Source organism: Apis mellifera, linkage group LG1, assembly GCF_003254395.2.
Source record: "Apis mellifera strain DH4 linkage group LG1, Amel_HAv3.1, whole genome shotgun sequence".
Taxonomy (NCBI): Eukaryota; Metazoa; Arthropoda; class Insecta; order Hymenoptera; family Apidae; genus Apis; species Apis mellifera.
In genome coordinates, this window is record NC_037638.1 from 25,807,382 (window position 1) to 25,828,073 (window position 20,692).

At 34.0% G+C, this 20,692-nt stretch overlaps 1 protein-coding gene across 1 annotated transcript in view; it reads right to left on the reverse strand.

Moving 5' to 3' along the window:
* Window positions 1–18,255, reverse strand: part of LOC102655243 — a 186,229-nt gene extending 167,974 nt beyond the window's left edge. The window contains exon 1 of the mRNA XM_016916682.2: window positions 17,790–18,255. Within this exon, the coding sequence (XP_016772171.1) occupies window positions 17,790–17,922 (133 nt within the window). The 5' untranslated portion in view covers window positions 17,923–18,255. The remainder of the gene's footprint in view (window positions 1–17,789) is intronic.
* Between the last annotated feature and the right edge of the window lie 2,437 nt (window positions 18,256–20,692).

The window sequence follows — 20,692 nt, forward strand, 5'->3', positions numbered from 1 at the left end:
AAAAAAACATGTTGAAACTTTTGAGAGTTGATTTATGAAACATCTTTCCTACGGATAAATTGCTCGTAATTGTGTAACTCATCGTGCTCCACGCATGATGCTTTCCAAGCTTAAAAATTAAAATCAAAATTTTCGAATTAGATGGATTTTTCTGGAAAAAAATATTCGAATACTGAACTTCGCGCAAACTTGTGCGTACACAGGCAAAAAAAATAGGGGGAGCAAAATATAACAATTAACGTAGGAATCTAAGCAAGATTAACGGTGATCGTTGAAACCAAAGCAATTAGTCTCACGAATGGACTACGGGTTGAACAGGGAATATTAGTGAAGTTCGTCGAAAGCGTAATACAATTCCCTGTGAAAACTGTAGCAAACCGTAAATTCAGCATTCATGTTGTTACCGAGTTTCTGCTATTGTAGCACGGTTTACCTCAAATTTATGTAACACATATTACAAAACGGTTGCCGCGCTCGTACAACTTGCCGGACGGAACTCTATATTTCTCTGTGTAACTTCAATTTTCAATAAAACGGGTAAATAAAGTTTGCAAATATCTCGGCGCAAAGCCAACCGTGGCCGGTGTTTTCGGTAGGAAACGCGAACGAAAGATGCGATGAAATCAAAGATTCCAATCTTCCCCGTGTTTAGTCGTGCAATCTGCTTTCTTCGAGATTTTTAAATAACGTGTAATGTGACAAATTTTAACGCTTGTTTAAATTATTCTTGAGCCACTTCTTCGCGATAATTCTGGATTGTTCTTGATAATCTTGTCTCCAAAAGCCAAAAGAGGCAATTCATTTTCTCACATATCCTGAATTTTTTCTTGAAAAATTGCATCTTCGAATCTTTCGTGACGATATTTCCTCCAGATCGAAGACATGGATCTAATCTAATGCCATTATATGTGATAACCAACCATTTGAAAGTATCAGTTTAGACTATATTCTCTGTTGAGGCTTAGAAACAGACTAAACACTTTAGCTAACATTTAAAGGTTTCAAAAATACCCACTTCTTATAATCGTGTTATAAATCTCACCAACGAAGACCCAACATATTTCTTTGTAATGAACGCATTTATATAATATCAATGTTAAATAGAATCTACATTTTAATCAAAGCGATATTCATTCAACAATGAAATCGAACGAGATATATTTTCAAAAACAAAACTTAGGAAGATTTTTTTTAAAATAATTTTCGTATATAATTAAAATATTCCCTCTAATTAATCGCGTGGATGATAAATTTTCACAGTAAAACTAACTACGTAGTATACGTAGTGTACGCACGCATGTAGATTCAGTGACCGCACGAGTATCTCTCGAGAACGTAACCATTCGAGTGTCTTAATTACGCACATTTCTAAGGTTCGGAGAGGTAAGGTAAGGTAAGGTCTGTGGAAGAGAAGGTGCGCGCGCACACCTACGCGTGTTTGCAGCACCGAAAGCGCAGGTAGAGAGAGAAACGTATTTGTAGGTTGGGGGCACAATTGCGGGGTAATCCTATTTCATTCCGAGTGACTTGAAGCTGCTTCAACATTAATTGCCTTATTCCGCGCACCGCCCGTATTTCTGCATACCGAGGCCAGGCCGGGCTAACTGTTGCAACGATGAGATGGAACGGGGGTAATTTATACGGAGCACAGGGAAAAATAGTTTATTCAATTTCTGCGGAAGGTTAACAATGTTCGTACAGCTTCGCGGTAACGAAGCTCGAAAGCATTCGGGAGAATCGGTCGGTTTTTTTTTTTTTTTTAAGCTTTTGATCGAGTACGCAATTATCGAGATAATTTCGCGGATATTCGCGTAGCTTCGTATGGCTTGTTTAATTGGGGAAATGTTACAAGAATATTGTACGTTTATTTGAAGGAATACACTTTTACATCATATTCGCGAATATTTATATACGCGTATATACTTTAAATTAAATATAAATTTCAACCAAGTTTAGCTACGTAAATATATTAATAAAATGTAAATTGTGTTAATAAAAATATCTATATACGTATTTATGCTCGAGTGATATTGATTTATCTCGATTTATTTAATCGTCAATATTTGTACGCAATTATATTATGTTAATTTATATTTTATGCTCTTCCGTTTATTCCGGATAAGATTCTATTTATCCGTAATTTAAATTAAATATTGGTAAAACGTGTATCAATATGATTAAAAAAAAAAGAAAAAAAAATATTTTGTTATTTGAATTATTTATTATTTTAATTCGAATGATAAAGGAATGGAGAGGAAAAAAATATGTGGCTGACTTGCGTGTTCCCAGATTTAGTAGATGTGAATTCTGCAAACATAGCGAATATAGTCAGCTCCGTTTATCTCCACAGTTAGGGAACGCCGCTACATACGATCGAATAACATATGTAGGGAGCTAATACTGTGGTTTTCATCCATAAAAATCTAATATACTTTAAAAAACTCGCAAACGAGAAATAAAGAATAAGAATCAAAAACCTCCAACACCAGGAATCGAACCCGGGACTCTGAGAATTGGAGGCAGTCGTTTAACCAGTGTTGCCACTGAACCAAACAGATATCAAGTCTCGTTTTTAACTACCTATTCAATGTATACGTACACATTAAGATTGTATTAGTTTTCATTACATTCATTTTTATACGAAATAATAATATTTATAAATAAATAAGTAAAATAAAAATAATATAATATAAATACTGTTATATTAATATTAAAAATTAATTTAAAAGATAATAAACAGAGATCAATTTTAAGTTAATAAAAATTGTTGTAAATATTTTACTTATTTATTGAATCAAAAAAGTATTCTAATTAACAGATTAAGAAAATATCGCAGACTTTTATTATATAATAAATACAATATACAAATCAATATTATAATTTATAAATCCAATTTATTTTCAAAATTAAAAAGAAAGAAAAAAAGAAAAAAAAAGAAATTGTAAAAAATAATAAACAGAGATCAATTTTAAGTTAATAAAAATTGTTCTAAATATTTTATTTATTTATTGAATCAAGAAAATATTCTAATTAACAGATTAAGAAAATATCGCAGACTTTTATTGTTTTTAATAAATACAATATATAAATCAATATTATAATTTATAAAGTCCAATCTATTCTCAAAATTAAAAAGAAAGAAAAAAAGAAAAGAAAAAGAAATTGTAAAAAATAATAAACAGAGATTAATTTTAAGTTAATAAAAATTGTTCTAAATATTTTACTTGTTTATTGAATCAAAAAAGTATTCTAATTAACAGATTAAGAAAATATCGCAGACTTTTATTGTTTTTAATAAATATAATATATAAATCAATATTATAATTTATAAAATTCAATCTATTCTCAAAATTAAAAAGAAAGAAAAAAAAGAAAAAAAAAGAAATTGTAAAAAATAATAAACAGAGATCAATTTTAAATTAATAAAAATTGTTGTAAATATTTTACTTGTTTATTGAATCAAAAAAGTATTCTAATTAACAGATTAAGAAAATATCGCAGACTTTTATTGTTTTTAATAAATACAAATATATAAATCAATATTATAATTTATAAATCCAATCTATTCTCAAAATTAAAAAGAAAGAAAAAAAGAAAAAAAAAAAAAAGAAATTGTAACTCCGCAATCCACATTTCTGAAGGTATTGAACTTACCAACGAAAGTCGTGGAAAGCTATGAAGTCTGGGATATTTTCTTACAGTCAAGAAGTGCGCACCTCCATAGCGTTATTGAATAAACACATGGAGTCATTGGGACTGTGTGTGATTGTTGAAATAATAACAGATTGGGAACTGAGAATCTCCGAGAGTAGATTCGAAAAAACTCGACTGGTTTCGAACCCGTGACTGTCGGAGAAACTCGGGGACTCCCAGGTAGTCGTACGGACACTTAGCTCGCACGGCTACCGTCACTGTTGAAACTTTATGCGTTAAAATACATATTTCTTCGTACGTTTGAACTAATCACGATAATTTAATAACGGTAATTTATCAAAAAGATTTATTAAAGATTTATTAAAGATGGAATCGCTGCAACAAAATTTTTTTAATCCAAATTTATCATTTAAGGGATTTTTTCGATCGCTAAATTTAAAAATTATGATCATTTTTAATTTTTTAAAACGGAAATAAATAACATTTCTCGAATGCAATCGATATAGGCAGCAACTACAAAAATAAAATAAAATCTTAGGCGAATTAGATTAAAAATTGCAACATCGGAAATTAAAAAATTATCAACGATTATGTGAAATATTATCGCGGAGAATAATCGATATTACACATTTTTGAATTATTTTTACTTCATCTTTAAACCGTTCATCTTCGTGAAAAATGACCATTAACCTCGTCAACCCGAAAAAAAATCCTCGAAATGACAAATTTGGACGAAAAATTTTGCTCGAGCTAAATACCATTATAGAACCGATTAAAAAAAAATTTCTCTCTCAAATAGCTATCTTCCTATTAACTGTAAAGTATGATTTTCACCAATTTGATCGTTTGAATGTTTTTTTTAAAAATATATAAAATCGTTTGGATATTTAAAAAAAAAAAAAAAGAAAAAAGAAATGGAAAGAAAGAAATAATGAAAATACGCGATACTCGAAATGCGTGGTCGCGTTACAAGCGAGCGTATGTTTGATGCATGTCAGCATGTGGCGTATCTTTCACGTATACGTATTACCAATGGTTGGTTCTCAAGGGGTATCGGGGAAGACATATTGAATTTATCGCTCGACAGGATATAGCAAGATCGTAGGGCCGTATTCCAGGAGAATGAATTTTCCCATAGACCTCTTTGCCTCTTCCTTCGCCCTCGCCATTCCGGTAAATGGCATTACAGTTATTCGATTTGTTTCTTCGCGTCTTGATAGCACGGATACGAGTTCGAGGGTATTTTCTAAATTCAACACGAGTTAATTGAGGCGAAAATGGCACGGATATCGATAAATTTAACCCCCAGAAATTGCAAATTTTACACGTTTCTCTATATTGAATAACACTCGAAACAAGATGTGAAAACGATTTATCGATCATTTTCGAAGCGAGTTCGAAAATGTATTCTCGCGCTTACTAAAGTTAAGTTTCTTTTTCTCTGTGAAATTATTAAAAAAATTCATTAGAAAAATAATTAAATATCTTTTAAACACCACGAGTACGTCTCTCGTACGCGTCGTCTGAAATTGTTTAATTTAAAAAGAAATTGCCCTTACTCTGATTAAATCGTCGAATGAAAATATTTAATTCTATGCTACAAGGCAAGTTCAAATAATCTGTTGATCTTGATCTTGCAATTGCAGTAATTTCACAATTTTCTTCGTATTTCAACGAATTTAATTAACGCGATATTTAAAATATTTCAATTCCGTGAAAATTCAAACATTCCACATATTCTACATAACGCGGTGAAAAAATAAAGAAAGAAAGAAAAAAAGAAAGAAACATTCGTTCGATATGTCGTTTTACCTTTGGTAAAGAATTTTTGAAAATTAAATTTTTAAAATTAAAACGATCCAAAAATATCCATTCCACTTTTGAATATTACATAGATACAGCAAAAAAAAAAAAGTACAATAATACGTAAAATTGCAAAATATCTACAGAGATAAAAGATTCGAAAATCATGCGCTCTTATCCGTACTTGAACGAATATATAAATCAAATAAAAAACGTATATAATATTTACATTTACATATTGATATTGAAAATTCGGATCATCCCTCCCTCCTATACAATTTTATTTCTTAATCGTCCAACTCGTCTGAGGTATCATCACAGCACGTACACACAGCACGAATTCGAAGAGACATATTTTTCTCGTGTATTTTCGACGAGTGTCTCATTGATCATTTGATATCTATTGAACGTGCCGCCCAGGCAACATCGTTTCGAGTGCAGCCGCCTACGTACTCGTGCAGGGTGGAAGAAGAGGGTTGCACCGGAAAAACGGAAGTGTGTAGGTGGTGGCTGCGTGGTAGGGAGAGGAAGAGGGAAAGAGAGAGAGAGAGGAGGGTGGAAAGGATGGAGGAGAAGCGGGAAAGGGTTGTGTAGGTGCAGATGGCGTGCGCGATAATACCCACGGCACGGATGAAAGGGTCTGCCTCTGACGCGCACTGTTCCGAATTGCCGGAAGGTTCGAAAAGGACAAACAGCTCAAAAAGACAAAAGCACAGACGGCGGGGGCACGCAAATGAAGAAAGAGAAATCGATAACTCCGTAACTCGCTTTTGTATATTTTTAGATCTTCTTTCCACCATCGAACGACGCGGCCGTCCGGGTGGACGAAGATATGATGGTGATCGATAACAGGATTCGTGGAAATTTGGATCGAGGATCGAAACGAGAAGGAAATAAAGCGTAATTGTTGGTTAATCCTGCGGGTATATATATATATTTTACGGTATTTGGATACTTGACGTAAAATGTAAAATCGGGTGTATTTTATTATTATCGAGGTTTATTAATTAATGGTATTAAGCTCTATCAAATTATCGCGTGTAATTAATCGTTAATGCGCGTCTGATAGAGTAAAAGTATATACTATTCTCTCGTTTCGGATAATTGTTAAAATATTAAATTATTGTTATCGATTCTACGATAAATTCATTTTCACTTCTCTAAATTGTAACATGTTTAAAGTATCCGGGTCATATTTCGAAATATAATTAATTAGCTCTTTTAATAAGTAGGATTTTATTAACGTTGCCCTAGTTCGCGGTATTTTGATATCAATACGCTTTACAAATTTATTCGATTACTTAAATTACAATTGAACTTCCCTCCCCTCTTCTTTTACCTCCTACTGATCGTATTTAAAATGTTACTTCATCTTGTTTGTAATATAATTAAATTATCTTATCTTAATAAATTATAACATAAATTTTAATTGTATTACAAAAATAGCATTGTAAAAATATTCCAGATATAAATAAGATAGACATCGAATCATTCGTAGAGTAAAATTTAAAGCGTATACGATTCGATATTTTCCAACAAATATTACAAATTTTTCACACAAATACAAATAATTCCTATCGATAAATCGGAAGCAAAAAAAAAAAAAGAAACTACTTGATTGGTTACACTTTGATTCGAAATTACGTTATCATTGAAACGTGAAATGGACTGGTATTCCACGAACATTGGAAATCCATTTCGAGTGTCCATGAACCATTTGTCCGTGGACCTTGCTTTTTCTTGTCCCTACTCTCCACCAGTCTGAAGATACTTAACCGCTGGTCTCCTCGCTCGTGAGAAAGACACTTGAAATATACGGCGACATATATCGAACAGGAGAGGGGAAGATAGAAAGAATTAAGATGGCATTTAGTCGAAATTGTTCACGCGGAAAATATAAATGGATCATGGTCAACCTTATTTCACGATATTTTACGCCACCGGTGGACGGTCAAGAGACAAATTAAAACTTCACGAGACGAACGAGGCAATTTTTCGGCAAAAGTTGAACGTATTTTTCATCGGAAGAATTCCAAAAAAAAAAAGAAAAAACAAATTCGTGGCAATTTGGTAATTTCGAAGGGAAACGGGGATACCGATGATCGTCGAAAACGAGAAATTAATTAGAAATCGTTCCAGCCATTTTTCATTTTTGAACGAAAAAGATTTGAGGGTAACGAGAAAAAAAATCTTTCGGATTCTCAAATTTTTACGAGTCAATCCTTTCGTAAAAATCAAACGTTGAAAACAATTCGAAAAATGAATTCGAAGCAATTCGAAAAGATAATTTGAAATATCGATGGTCATTCATCGAAAACGAGGAATCAGGGATTCTCAGAAAATTCGAGGCACTTTTAAACGAAACATAATAATAATTGCAAATAATTATAACACTAAACGATATTATATGAGATCGACTATAACAGCTACGAATAAATGTTATTCAAGCATTTTAACAAGTAATTACTCACAGTAACTTTATTCTCAATTTTTAACTAATTTCTACCTCTTCCAACTTAATGTTATATATCAAAATATAATAATAATTACAAATAATTGTAACACTAAACGATATTATATGAGATGGACTATAACAGCTACGAATAAATGTTATTCCATCATTTTAACAAGTAAAATTACTTACAGTAACTTTATTCTCAATTTTTAACTAATTTCTACCTCTTCCAACTTAATGCTCAACTCTGTTCGATGGTGACAAAAAATCTTTCGGATCCTCTAAAATTAAGACGATCGATTTCACGAGACGAAGGAGGCAATTTTTCGTAAAAAAAAAAGTGAAAAACGTATTTTTCATCGAAGCAATTCGAAAAGCTAACGATGATCACCCATTCGCTTTCTCATTCAGGCGATAGCCCGAGATTTGAGAGGGTGGGGGAGAAAAAAAAATGTTTCAGGTTTCCATCAGGTGCCTCCTCCTGGTGAGTGCTGCTCAGTCCTGCTGGCATCGAGGAAACATTAAATATGGCCGTAGGATCTGTTTGCACTGCCCTCGTACGCCCAGCAGCCGAGGTGAGACAACATTTACCTTAGCCGAGCTACCTCCTTCGACCGAGACGTCTCGGTTTCTTTGAGGTAGCTTCAGGATGATAGATGCAGTCTCAATTTTCAACCCCTCCCTCTCCCTCAAAGAGACCTCCTCCTCCTCCCCTTCTTAACTTTCTGCTGTTGCCGCCTGTTGAGGAAAACGCTCCTCTTTGCGCCACTACCAGAATGCCAGATCCAGGGGGGGGGGTGCTTTCTATGAATACCGGATGTGAAACGTGAATGAAACGAAGTAAATACTTGCTTAGTAATGACGTCAATGCACTTTTCGAAAATGTTCGCGCGAATGGGCAACGTGGTGGTGGCCCATTGGCCGTGCAACGACGCCGTCGAACGTGTTTCTTTTAATAACGGATGTCGTCGATCCACTACTGCCCCGTGGAAGGAGAGTGCGATAAAACGTACCGTGAATGAGTGGACGTGCAAAAGAGAAGAATATATATATATAGGAAAGGAAGTAGTTCGATTTCGTTCGAATGAAACGAGGGTAAGGATTTTTTCACGAGAGCTGAGATTCCAGAATTGACGAATTCGATGAATGAACGTTGAATGACTTTCCATAATAAATTGAATCGAATCGAAAGAAGGAAAGGGATATTAGATCTCCAATTTCATAAATTTCTTCCGTTTATTGTTCGATTCGTTGTTCCTGGGGGAATATTAATTCTCTTGGACTACGCTCAAAGTTGGAAAACAAGGATAATTATACCCACTAGTCAAATATATATACTAAACGTTGGATAACACCGATAACTCTCTGGTAAAATGTTATTACGAGACTCGTAAAGAGAATTATACTCGAGACAAGATCGGTGGTAATTCTCTGGAATGAAAAGAAAAGAAAAAAAGAAGAAATCCCTTTCTCGTCCAAAGTAATCCTTCAAATATATAGGGAGGAATTTGTCGAAGTTTAAAAGTAAGTGGAAACAGAAGTGGAGGAAATGGAATACATCTGACGAGAACGTACAAGAATGTATTTACGTAAAAGGGGACAAATTCCTTTAATATTTGCTATGCTTGTGTGCCAATATACTAGGTCAGGGGGAGATGTGAATTGCGTAACCCGTCCGGAGCATCCACACGCATTCTATGCCAGGAATGTGTGTATACATAACGTTGCTAGGAATTTCAACCTCAAGTATTTAAATTAAAATTTCATAAAGTGTAGGCGCCGGTCCTTTAAGACTTGCTACAATTTGCTCTTTGTTTTTAAAAGAGTTCGTTTGAAAGAAAAAAGAAGATATATGAGAATTTTTTAATTTCATTATTTTTTTTTTCTTTTCTTTTTTTTTTTTTTTGATAAATGATAATTTTGAAATTTTACAATATCATCTGTAAATATTTGTAAAAAAATGCGTAAAATGTATTTCGATGTAGTTCGTTTATAAGATAAGAAAGAAATGTTACGTATCTCTCTCGAAAATAGATCTATCGCTCTCCAGAGATTGAAATGTATTAAAGTTTACAATGCATCGATGCACAGATGCTCTCAAAGAAGAAAGAGAGATAAATCGAAGAAACACGATATAATAGATTTAACGCGTAAAGATTATTCTTTTCTCGACAAGAATCGCGGTATTTTCATAAAGAAGATTAAACACTCTGTCTGAATTGCAAATCTGACATTAATTCATCGTTGCATTAAAATGAGCGAATATAGAAAAATGTTTCCATTAGTCGAAAACACTTTATACGATAAGTAATTGAATGCATACAAAATTCTTCATCCTGATAGTCATCAAAATCCTTGAATATTAATTATCTAATGATAATTTAATAACTAATCTTATCTCGTGCTCAATTTACAATTTTTTATAACACATACGTGATGAAATAATTCCATCCTTGTTTCGAAGAAAATTAATAATAAATAAAAAAAATAATATACGATTATCGATGATTACGTGTCATCAGAAAATTTAATTTTTTTCAACAAATTCTCTATTCTAGATTAATATTCTATCCAATATTCAAAAGAATCAACAAAACAAACAATATCAAAGATTAACCTCGACTCTGATTCTCAAAACTATTGTTTCTTCGTAAAAAAGCTGAATACCAGAAATAAAGAAAAATATGCGCTATATTTTTATACCTAATTTTAACACTCTACACGCATTAACCCAACCTGATTCAATTTTACTTGGTGAAACAATCGATGAAAGACGGTGATCGAAGAAAGTGTAATAACAATCGAAATAAGGGGGCCTGGAGGAATTGGCCTGGCGAGCCGATGATGAAAGATCCAAAGATCGGGGCAACCTTTCAATCGATTTCGCGGAGGCAGATTGGCCGTCTCCAAGTTACCGAGATACGAGCAGCCTCGGTAATTGGGGTGGGGTGGCGCACAAAGAGAGGAAATGGGGAAAGCGACAGGCGAGAGGTGGCCGCACAGCGCCGCCAGCGATCGGCCTCTCGCTGTTGCTAATAGCCGCGCCAGCTTTCGATGTAACGATTGGAAGCTGCCATTCCGTGTCACAGCTTGGCGGCTTTCAATTTGACGAAAGTTTCCGCCGTGAAAAAATCTCTATCTATTTCGAAATTGTCCGCCCGATTCTGGGAATCCATCGGTTTCTTTTTCAACGATCGTTCGCAAGAATCGTCTCGTTATTTATTCGAGGGAGAAAGTGTTTCCTCGTCCCATTCGTGGATGCCGCGCTTCTTTGCCGCTCACGTCGACCGCCAGAGGGATAGTTAGGTCTAGGAATGGTGGAGATGGTTGATTATTTTTGCTTCGAGAACAAAATTTGACGAAGAGAAAAGAAAATTTCGCGTGAAGTTGTTGATAAATTGTCGAAAGAATTTGATCTTTTGATTCTTTTTTCTTTCTTTCTTTTTTCCAGAACCATGGAGAGATTAAAATGTACCGTCCAATCTATCGGATGAGATAGGGATCGAGGATAAAGCGAGTGTAAAATCTATTTGTTTTTTGAAACCGAGGGATTTTTAAAAAGCAATCGTTTCTCCATCAATTTTTTTTATTCTTGAGAAAAAGATAATTGCACCTACATTCTCGCGAGTTTTTTTAAAACTCGAATTCAGAATTCGACGATATTAATATTAACATTCTTATTCATATATTTTTAGAACACGAAGTTTCGAAAAATTTTTGAAATACGAGTAATTCAAGTACAAGTTGAACGAGTGACGAGAGTCGCGAGACAGGGGAGAGTTGAAACGAAACGAGATGAAAGAATAACGAGAAGGAAAGAAAAGAAAAGTGACGAGGACGATCGTTCATAACTCAACGGCCTCGATCATCTTAAGGGAAGGAATTTCGCGGTCTGTCGGCCGCACGTGAATTCCACGGAAATTGAGTGGAATTTTGCCAAGTCGAAGGGCCGTTGTCGGCCGTGATGCACAGTCTGGCCGCGCCGCGACTATCCCGGGGGATAAGTAAATGGGGAAAGAGCGAGTCACTCCTTCCCGGATGCGAAGTTTCTTACCGGTGGAGAGTTTAGCAAGAAATCAAGCCGGCAGACAGTGACAAGGGTAGCCACGGAAGGAAGGAAGGAAGGAAGGAAGGAAGGAAGGAAGGAAGAAAGGAGCGGAACGAGTAAGAGAAAGGGAGGGAGAACGTAAGAAACAGAAGTATATAACCGGTGGTTCCGGTGGCCGGCGTGCGAAAGAGAAATCGTCTTCGAGGAAAAGAAAAAACGAAACGCTGGAAACTTTATTGCCAGGAAAACGTTTTCGTCGATTCTCGAAATTTCGATCGATAATATCGATACAATGCAACGTTGTAATTTTCCTTAGTGTAATGTATATATATATATATTATTTAAACAGTTTGTTTACTTTAGAAAGTTGCAAGCGGAACGGATATTTCTATCGAATAATATAGATCGGGGCAATAATAATCTAATAATCCTGTTATACCACTTTAGTATTATAGTAGAAACTTGAACCTGGCCAGCTACCCCTTTGTACTCAATCTATTACGATGTTTCTCCTAGTCCATTATCAATCAAAACTATTTGCCTAGGGGTACTCTGCCAAAGCTTAAAGTCTAAGCCGAGCTTAAAGGCGGCCTCGCGATAGGTAGTTTAATCTCGACCGGAGAGTTTAAAAGCCCGTTTTGGCTTTACGCGACACTTACCATATCACGAGGAAACGCGATACAATTTTTAATAAATGAATACATATCTCTCTCTCTCTCTTCCTGTGTTATATTAATTATCCTTGCCTTAAGATCGAACGTATAAAATGTACAGAATAAAAGTATCGAGGAGAGTGATAAAATTTTATTTGATTAAAAATGGGGTTAGGAATCAATTTTCGAATTTTAATTTAACTATATTCGTCGATAAAAGAAATCGATAAATGTATTAACGATTAACAAACGGGGAGAGGAAGGGGAGGGAAAGGAAGAAGACAATCTAGTAGAGCACTCGAAGCAGGAGCAGGTAGTTGTAAGACAGAAGGATGAACACTCGCAAATATAGAGCAAGGGTACTTGGCTACGAGAAGAGAAAAGCAGTGGGTTCGTCGAGTGCGCGACACTTTCTACAAAGGTGAAAATCTATACGGACCACGGGAAAATCGATGCTGCATGGAGGGGAGGGGAGGGGGAGAGAGAGAGAGTTATCGCGCAAAAAAAAAAGCTATGCTGAACGTCTCTCCCGATCAAAGCCGATCGAGTTCTTTTAAACGAAGCGAAAACCCTTTTCTTCCGATTTGTGTTCGAGATACCGGAAACTGCATCACCCTCGTTTCCCTTTTTAAAGGAAATTTTATTTTTGCCGCGATTCCCCTCCTTTAAATGAAATACAAATAAACGAAAAAAAAAATCCAAATATTTTTCGCACAACTCGAACAATGGCAATATTTACCCTTTGACGCAACGAAGGATACGAATTCTTGATGATAGGCATAGTTCTCTCGATTACTTCGTCTAAATATTTTTTTACATATATTGTAAACATATCAGAAACATGTACTCTTTTCATGACAACGAAAGCTACAATCCTTGATGATAGATCTAGAAAATTTTTCTCACAATTCAAAATATTGAGAAAATAATAGAGAGCAATTGTTCGAGAGCAACGAATTCTTGATGATAGGCATAGTTCTCTCGATTACTTCGTCTAAATACTTTTTACATATATTGTAAACATTTACTCTTTTGATGACAACGAAAGCTACGATCCTTGATGATAGATTTCAAAAATTTTTCTCACAATTCGAAATATTGAGAAAATAACAGAGAGCAACTGTTCGACGAAAGCTACGATTCTTGACGATAGAGGTAGGCTTCAATCGAAAATTTTTCGCACAATTTGAAATATTGAGAAAATAACAAAAAACAACTGGAGAGCAACGAATTCTTGATGATAGTTCTCTCAATTACTTCATCTAAATACTTTTTACATATATTGTAAACATATCAGAAACATTTGATGATGTAGCAACGAAAGCTACGATCCTTGATAATAGATCTAGAAAATTTTTCTCAAAATTCGAAATATTGAAAAAATAATAAGAGAGCAACTGTTGGAGAGCAACGAATTCTTGATGATAGACATAGTTCTCTCGATTACTTCGTCTAAATACTTTTTTACATATATTGTAAACATATCAGAAACATTTGATGACGTAGCAACGAAAGCTACGATCCTTGATAATAGATCTAGAAAATTTTTCTCATAATTCGAAATATTGAGAAAATAACAGAGAACAACGTTTGCTGTTCGACGATTCTTGAGATCTCGATGGAAAATTTTTCGAAATTTCGCGTATTGCGAAAATATCAGAGGGGAGCGTTTGCTGTTCGACGCAACGAAAGCTTTGATCCTTTGCTAAAAAGAAACGGAGGTAACAAGAGAGTACGAGTAATTATGATAGGCGTGGGCCTCGATCGACGTTATATGAACATTGATCGATCGCACATGACCGCGAAATCAATGCGGTACGGCTGTTCGTCCGGGCTAATTTGACTGTCGTAATTAGCTTCGTTTATCGGTCCGTGTCACGTTCGTCGTGTACTGGCCGCGGCAACGCGGTAATCTTCCTGCTGCCGCTGGAGCAAACAATTAACGTTGTTCCGCTAACTTTGCCGTGATTACAGCAATTTTCGCATGACAGCTCGCTCGTTTACCGAGGCCTGCACCAACTCCGCTATAATTTCACACCACCGTCTCCGAAAATATACGGCCGTTGCCGCCGGATGCAGTTTTCTACTCGAGGAAAACTATTTTCACTCCCCGCTCAACGGGGAGAAGACGGGATTACGGGACTGCGATTCCTCCAGTTATCGGGCAACAATATTATAACTAATTAATCTGTTTCGAGAGATAAATTTTTTACATTTTTTCTTGAAAATGAACGAGGGTTTATTGAAAAAAAAAATAATTGATCCATCGTTGATGTACGCGTCACGTTTTCACGAGAATAATAAAAAAAACACACACACGCATGGACGAGGGAATATCTCTGTTTACGCGCGGGAAAACGATATATCATGTCTTTCGAAATCCACGTGTCGTCGTTCTCCATAAACTCTAATTGAAATCTAATACCGCGCAGATTTGTTTCGTTCGAATTCGTGGCAAATAAATTTCAAGGAATGATCGTGAGAGGGAGAAAAATTTAATCGAATTTAAAACCGTGGTGCGATTTAAAAAAGAAAAGCGAGCAAAAGGGAAAAGGGATCGAGAAGGAGAATCGAATGTGGCCGTGTTATGTTTATAAAAAGCGGTTAATGAATAACTCTTCGAATAACGAAAAGAACGTTTTATTATTTCCCTTGTTACAGGGAACGAAAATGATAAGCTTTGCGCGGAATTTCGGCGGGTTGGAAGGCTTTGTGAAACGCGTAAAATGTGTAAGGAAAGCCGGAGGAAACAGACGAAAGTTTATTAAAGGCAGGAAAAGGGGGAATCGTTGGAGATGAGGGTTGAAATTAACAAAATAACTGGTACAAAGGAGAGTAAACCGAGTGATATACGTATGACCGATTGAACGGTTAATAACTGGGAGAAATGAAAGGAAGGAATCGAGTTCAACGTGAAACGTGAGGATTATTTGCGCCAACCCTCAACATAACAATAGTCATTCGATGTAGAAAAATATTCTCAGCTTATTTTAATTTTGTATTCTCGTTTGCTTTATTAAATTCGTTTTAATATAATGTCAATTATATTTTGAAACTTCAAAAATTCAAGTTCTTTCAAAAAATTCTGTTTAAATCGATATTAAAATCACTGAAATATTAACGCTTAATATTTACGAGGAAACTTTACAATATATATTTGATATACAATAATAAAATGCATAGTAAAATGTACACGAAAGACGATCGATAATATCAAAAAAAAAAAAAAAATATTATCGTCACAATGATGTCTTCAAAGTAATCCCTATTTATTTTGCATAATGTTTCACGGTTGCAAATGGTCGAGAAACGTAAAATTAACACGAAATTTTACCACCGGTTACGCCGACTAAATGCATCTAAAGTAAGCACTAAATGCTCTAGAAAGAAGTAAAGTGCAACTTTGGGTAATGCTTATGCAACATTAATATTCAAGACTCGCATTAGAGTCACCCAGTAAATTGCATTCTTTTTGCTTCCTCTTATTGCGTCCTAGTCCGATCTTCCTTTTTAGTTTTGAATCGATAATCGTATCAATAAATCAGAGATTATTTTAAGTTTACTCAAAGTACTAAGAGAGTAGTAATCCCTTTTCGATAAGAGATTCTGCAAACTTCGAATTTTCCTCTATGAAAATTTTTAATCAGATTATTTTTAAAATATATTGAAAATTTATAAATTATAAATCTTGTTAATATTAATATAGAGATGAAAATTAATAAATATAACTGTTACAGAAAATGTATATGTTCAAATTTCTTCTAACAACGAAATTTGTAATAAATCAATCCTCTCTTGTAGCTATAGTAATGCGTTAATTCACAGAAATATGCATACGCGTATACATAATTCTTTCGTTCAAATAATTATAAATTATGCAGAATAAAAATTAAAATTCCACATTGTTAACATTCAATAAGCAACGTAACAATGAGTTTCAGCAATTATAATGGTTACACAGTCGTAAAAGCGATGTAGTAACGACTGAACAAACGTGCAACTGATCGATATACATTGCACGCAACCAGTTCAATGAAGAAGTCAAAGTTCTTTTAAACTAAAAACCTATTTTGAAATGGCAAACACTACATGGTAAAATTTGTTTTGCTATTCTTTCAAATAAATTCTTTTTTTTTTATTATGTTCATCATAATATGATATTACATATTTATAATAATTATATTTTATAATGAATCTACAAAAATAAAACGTTTTTTAATATCCTTCTAATCAATGAAACAAAATAATTTTTTACGTGTTAAACAATATTAATAATTTTTTATTAATAATAAGTTTGCAAAGAATGTATACACCAGAATGTATATATGTATATGAATATATCATATATATATATCATATATATATAGTTTCATATACAGTGAATAGTTTCTTGCCACGTGGTTTTCATGATAGGTTAGAAACAACAAAAGTAATGGCTAAATACAATAGCGAAAAAAAAATAATTTTGCATGAAATAAATAAATTTGTTGAAATTAAATTTAATTTGATCGAATTAAAGTTGTTTACACGAAAAAATTTAGATTCGATGAAAATATGTGTTGTCGTCGAAATTAATTCAAAATAATACAGAACTCGATATATTTTTTCAATTGTACAACTTTAATTAAACTTCGAGAATAATTTAATTTCTTTTTTCTTGTCTATGAGCATCCGCAACTTTCTAATCTAAACTTTCCACGATGAGCGTATTGTTTGCATTAATTACCAAGTAATATTTCAGAATGGTTATGTTCAAGAGCAAAGTGGTCGGTGCTGAACAAATTGAATCTGACGCAATACCTTTTAACGGAGGAAAAGATTTCAATTATTAAAACTCAATTTGTATTAAATTTTTTAACGCGATTTTACTTAAAACGAATTAATGATAAAAAAAAATTAAAATAAAATTAAAAATGCATTACCGACAGTAATAATATTAGTTCGAACAAATTCTATTATCATATTCAAAAAAACGCGAGTGAAGTTTTCGATAAATCGCAACACCTTCGGAAAACAATTTTCGAAGCGCATGACACGAAACATTCAAATCACATTTCGATTCTAAAACAATAGTAATTCCTTCTATACCGGTTCATATGGTAAGCGTAAACTAATAATTATCGACGGTGAAAACAGCAAAGAGGAAAGAAAGAGAAAAGTATAGACAGGTACTTACATTTTTTATTTTTCTCGCCGACGACGCCTCGCGACAACAAGCCGAAAAGGATGGCGATGGTTAGAAAAAGCATAGATTTCCTCGTCCCTGGTGCGTCCCAGCACCAGGGCGAGCCTCGTGACATCACGGACATATCACTCTCTCTCAACGAGACTCCATACCGGCTTCCGCGAAACTTCGGCGCGTAACCACCGTGAACATAACCTTATACATCAAAGTCACTCGCGGCGAACAGGTTCGTATGATCGGCTTTCAATCGAAGCACGATCCAAATATAGAAAACTGACCGGTATTTATACGAGGAAACGCGCGAAATTGACACACACAACCGACTTGAATCTCGTTGACGAGCTACCGGCATCGGTGCTCGTCACTCGGACGCACGTACGCTATTGACATCGGGGAATACTCGCCGGATACTCTACTCACGGTGGCGGCCAGGTTGCGACGATCACCGACGTAGGTGTTCGCGCACTCTCATGCGCGCTATCGATCCGACAAACCCCGCCAAACCCCACGTCGCGTACACTCACCACCGTCCTCCACGAAGACGCCATATTTGTGTACATGCGCCTTAAGGACCCGGAAGTGCGCTCCTTACCAAGCGATTTCTTCGTTGCTCGTTCGAAAGTTCGTCGATCTTTCGATTTTCTTCTACGACGTTTGACCTCTCGCGTAGGAATCTCGCGTCTTGTACAATCGTCGTTTCGATGTATCGATCGCGTATACTCATCACGTGACCTGCTATCGACTTCACTATGCGACCGCATCTTTAAAAGCGTATCATTGCTAAAAATGGATTTATCGTGTGATTTTCTTTTTTTTTTTTCTTTTTTTTGAGTGTTTTAACGAATTCATCGAATATACATACCCGTTGAAACGAAGTTGGAGATATCTACTTTTTATTTGACGTAATGTATTTTATTTGTTTGATTTAAACTTTTACGTTTATTTACATTTTAAATGTTTAAAATTGTGGAATGCCGACAAAATTTAATAAACAATTTCATTATTGTAAAATAAAACATAGTACACATTTCAATTTTCGTGAAAACGAATTTCTATACTGTGCCGAAAAACAGGTATGATACTTTTAATGAGATTATTATTATTTATTTATTTACTACGAGTCTAAATAACAGAGACAAATAATTATATGATCTTTTTTTTAATTTCAATTTTATTATTTATGCAACACGTAAATTTTGCATTTAATTCTATTTTCCGTAATAATGAAAAAAATAGTTTATAACCTAAAAATATATTAGGAAGAAAAAAGATATTAATAATAATAATAAGAAAATTCCATTGCATTTTTGAGTTATTGATAAATAATCAATGTTTACAATTCTTTTATACATTATAATTATGTTGGAATTTAATAAATGAAATACAGCTGCATCTATAAGCTATATATAATATATAGTATCGTTCATATTAAATTAAATTCTTCTGATATCTATATCAGAGACTCAATTATTGTGCTTAAATGAAAATTTATAATTTTGTTTTCCAACTTTATTATATTTTTCGTTATTAAAATCTTATTATATATAATATTGAATTAATGGTTTTTAAATTAAAGTTAAAAATGAAAATTTAAATAAAAATTAATCTAATTAATTCATATTCATTTCAGATACTGTTACGATACCAAACTATGATCGATATCTTTATTTTTTAAAAAGATGAAAATGATATATAAATAATTACGCGTTTTATGGATTGCATTTCACACCAAAGAATAATAACTTGTTTATTCAAAACCGCGAAATGCAGCCACGCAGTTTCATTCCGCCGAATGAATCACGATAGATTTAATTTATTATCGTTATCATTTAGAAGATAATCGCTTCGATTATCGATTGATTTCAAGGTCAGTCAATCACAATTTTATATTTTCTATTAAGGTCAATCGTCTATAGGGTGGTTCTCGATATAATAAATTCGGCTTTGAAAATAAATTAATCGAATAATGACAAACGATAAGAAAACTTAGATACTCTAATAATTACTCGTGAATCGTAAAATTGATCGATGTGTATTCGATCAAATATTTATCGTAATAACATAATTTTCAAGCCAAATTTTTATTTACTTTTGCATTACTTTTAAATTATTTATATATACACGTCCCTCATTTTCTAACTTTAGTGACTTAGAAAATTCAGCAATTTTTTGTATATTGTTTTGTCTTGTACGTAGTAAAGTATAGAATAATACGTTCAAATAGGTCTTCATTCATCGCGAGAGCTATAAGAGAGGTATAAGTCAATGATCAAATCACCCGTTATATCTGATTGCAACGATCGAGCACCGATAACATTATCGCGCATGCAATTATTTTTTACCCACGATCAAGGCCTTTTGACGTCACACTTATGAATATTCGCCCTAAACACGGTATTAAAATTCAAATTTTCAGCGGAACGACACCATTATGGAAATGGGTCAACCTTTGACCGAAAAAATCCCTCAGAAAAAATGAAAATCAGCATGTAGTCTCGAATACCCGTTTGTATCCAATTGTATCTATACGGTGGTGAATCGTACCCCTAGACCACAAGCTGACTGTTAGAAAAACGTTTAAATCAGAAAGACAATCTACCTCGGACGCGTTATCTTGCGCGGCTCGCGCGATGGCGGATTTATATACACGACTCCATATTGTCCGGCGTATTTCACTGAAGTTTCGACTTCTATGCGGTGTGCGAAGTGGTGGTATTTGCATAATTGTGCTTTTAATCTCAAAGGGAAATACGTGTTTTCATATAAAATGGAAATTAAATAGCGTGAGAATGTTTGGATTTGGTTGAAGAAATTATTTTATGCGACAGTTAAATATTTTCAAAAGAATTTCCCAATTTGTATAGATATATTCCGTGACAAATTAAAATTAACGT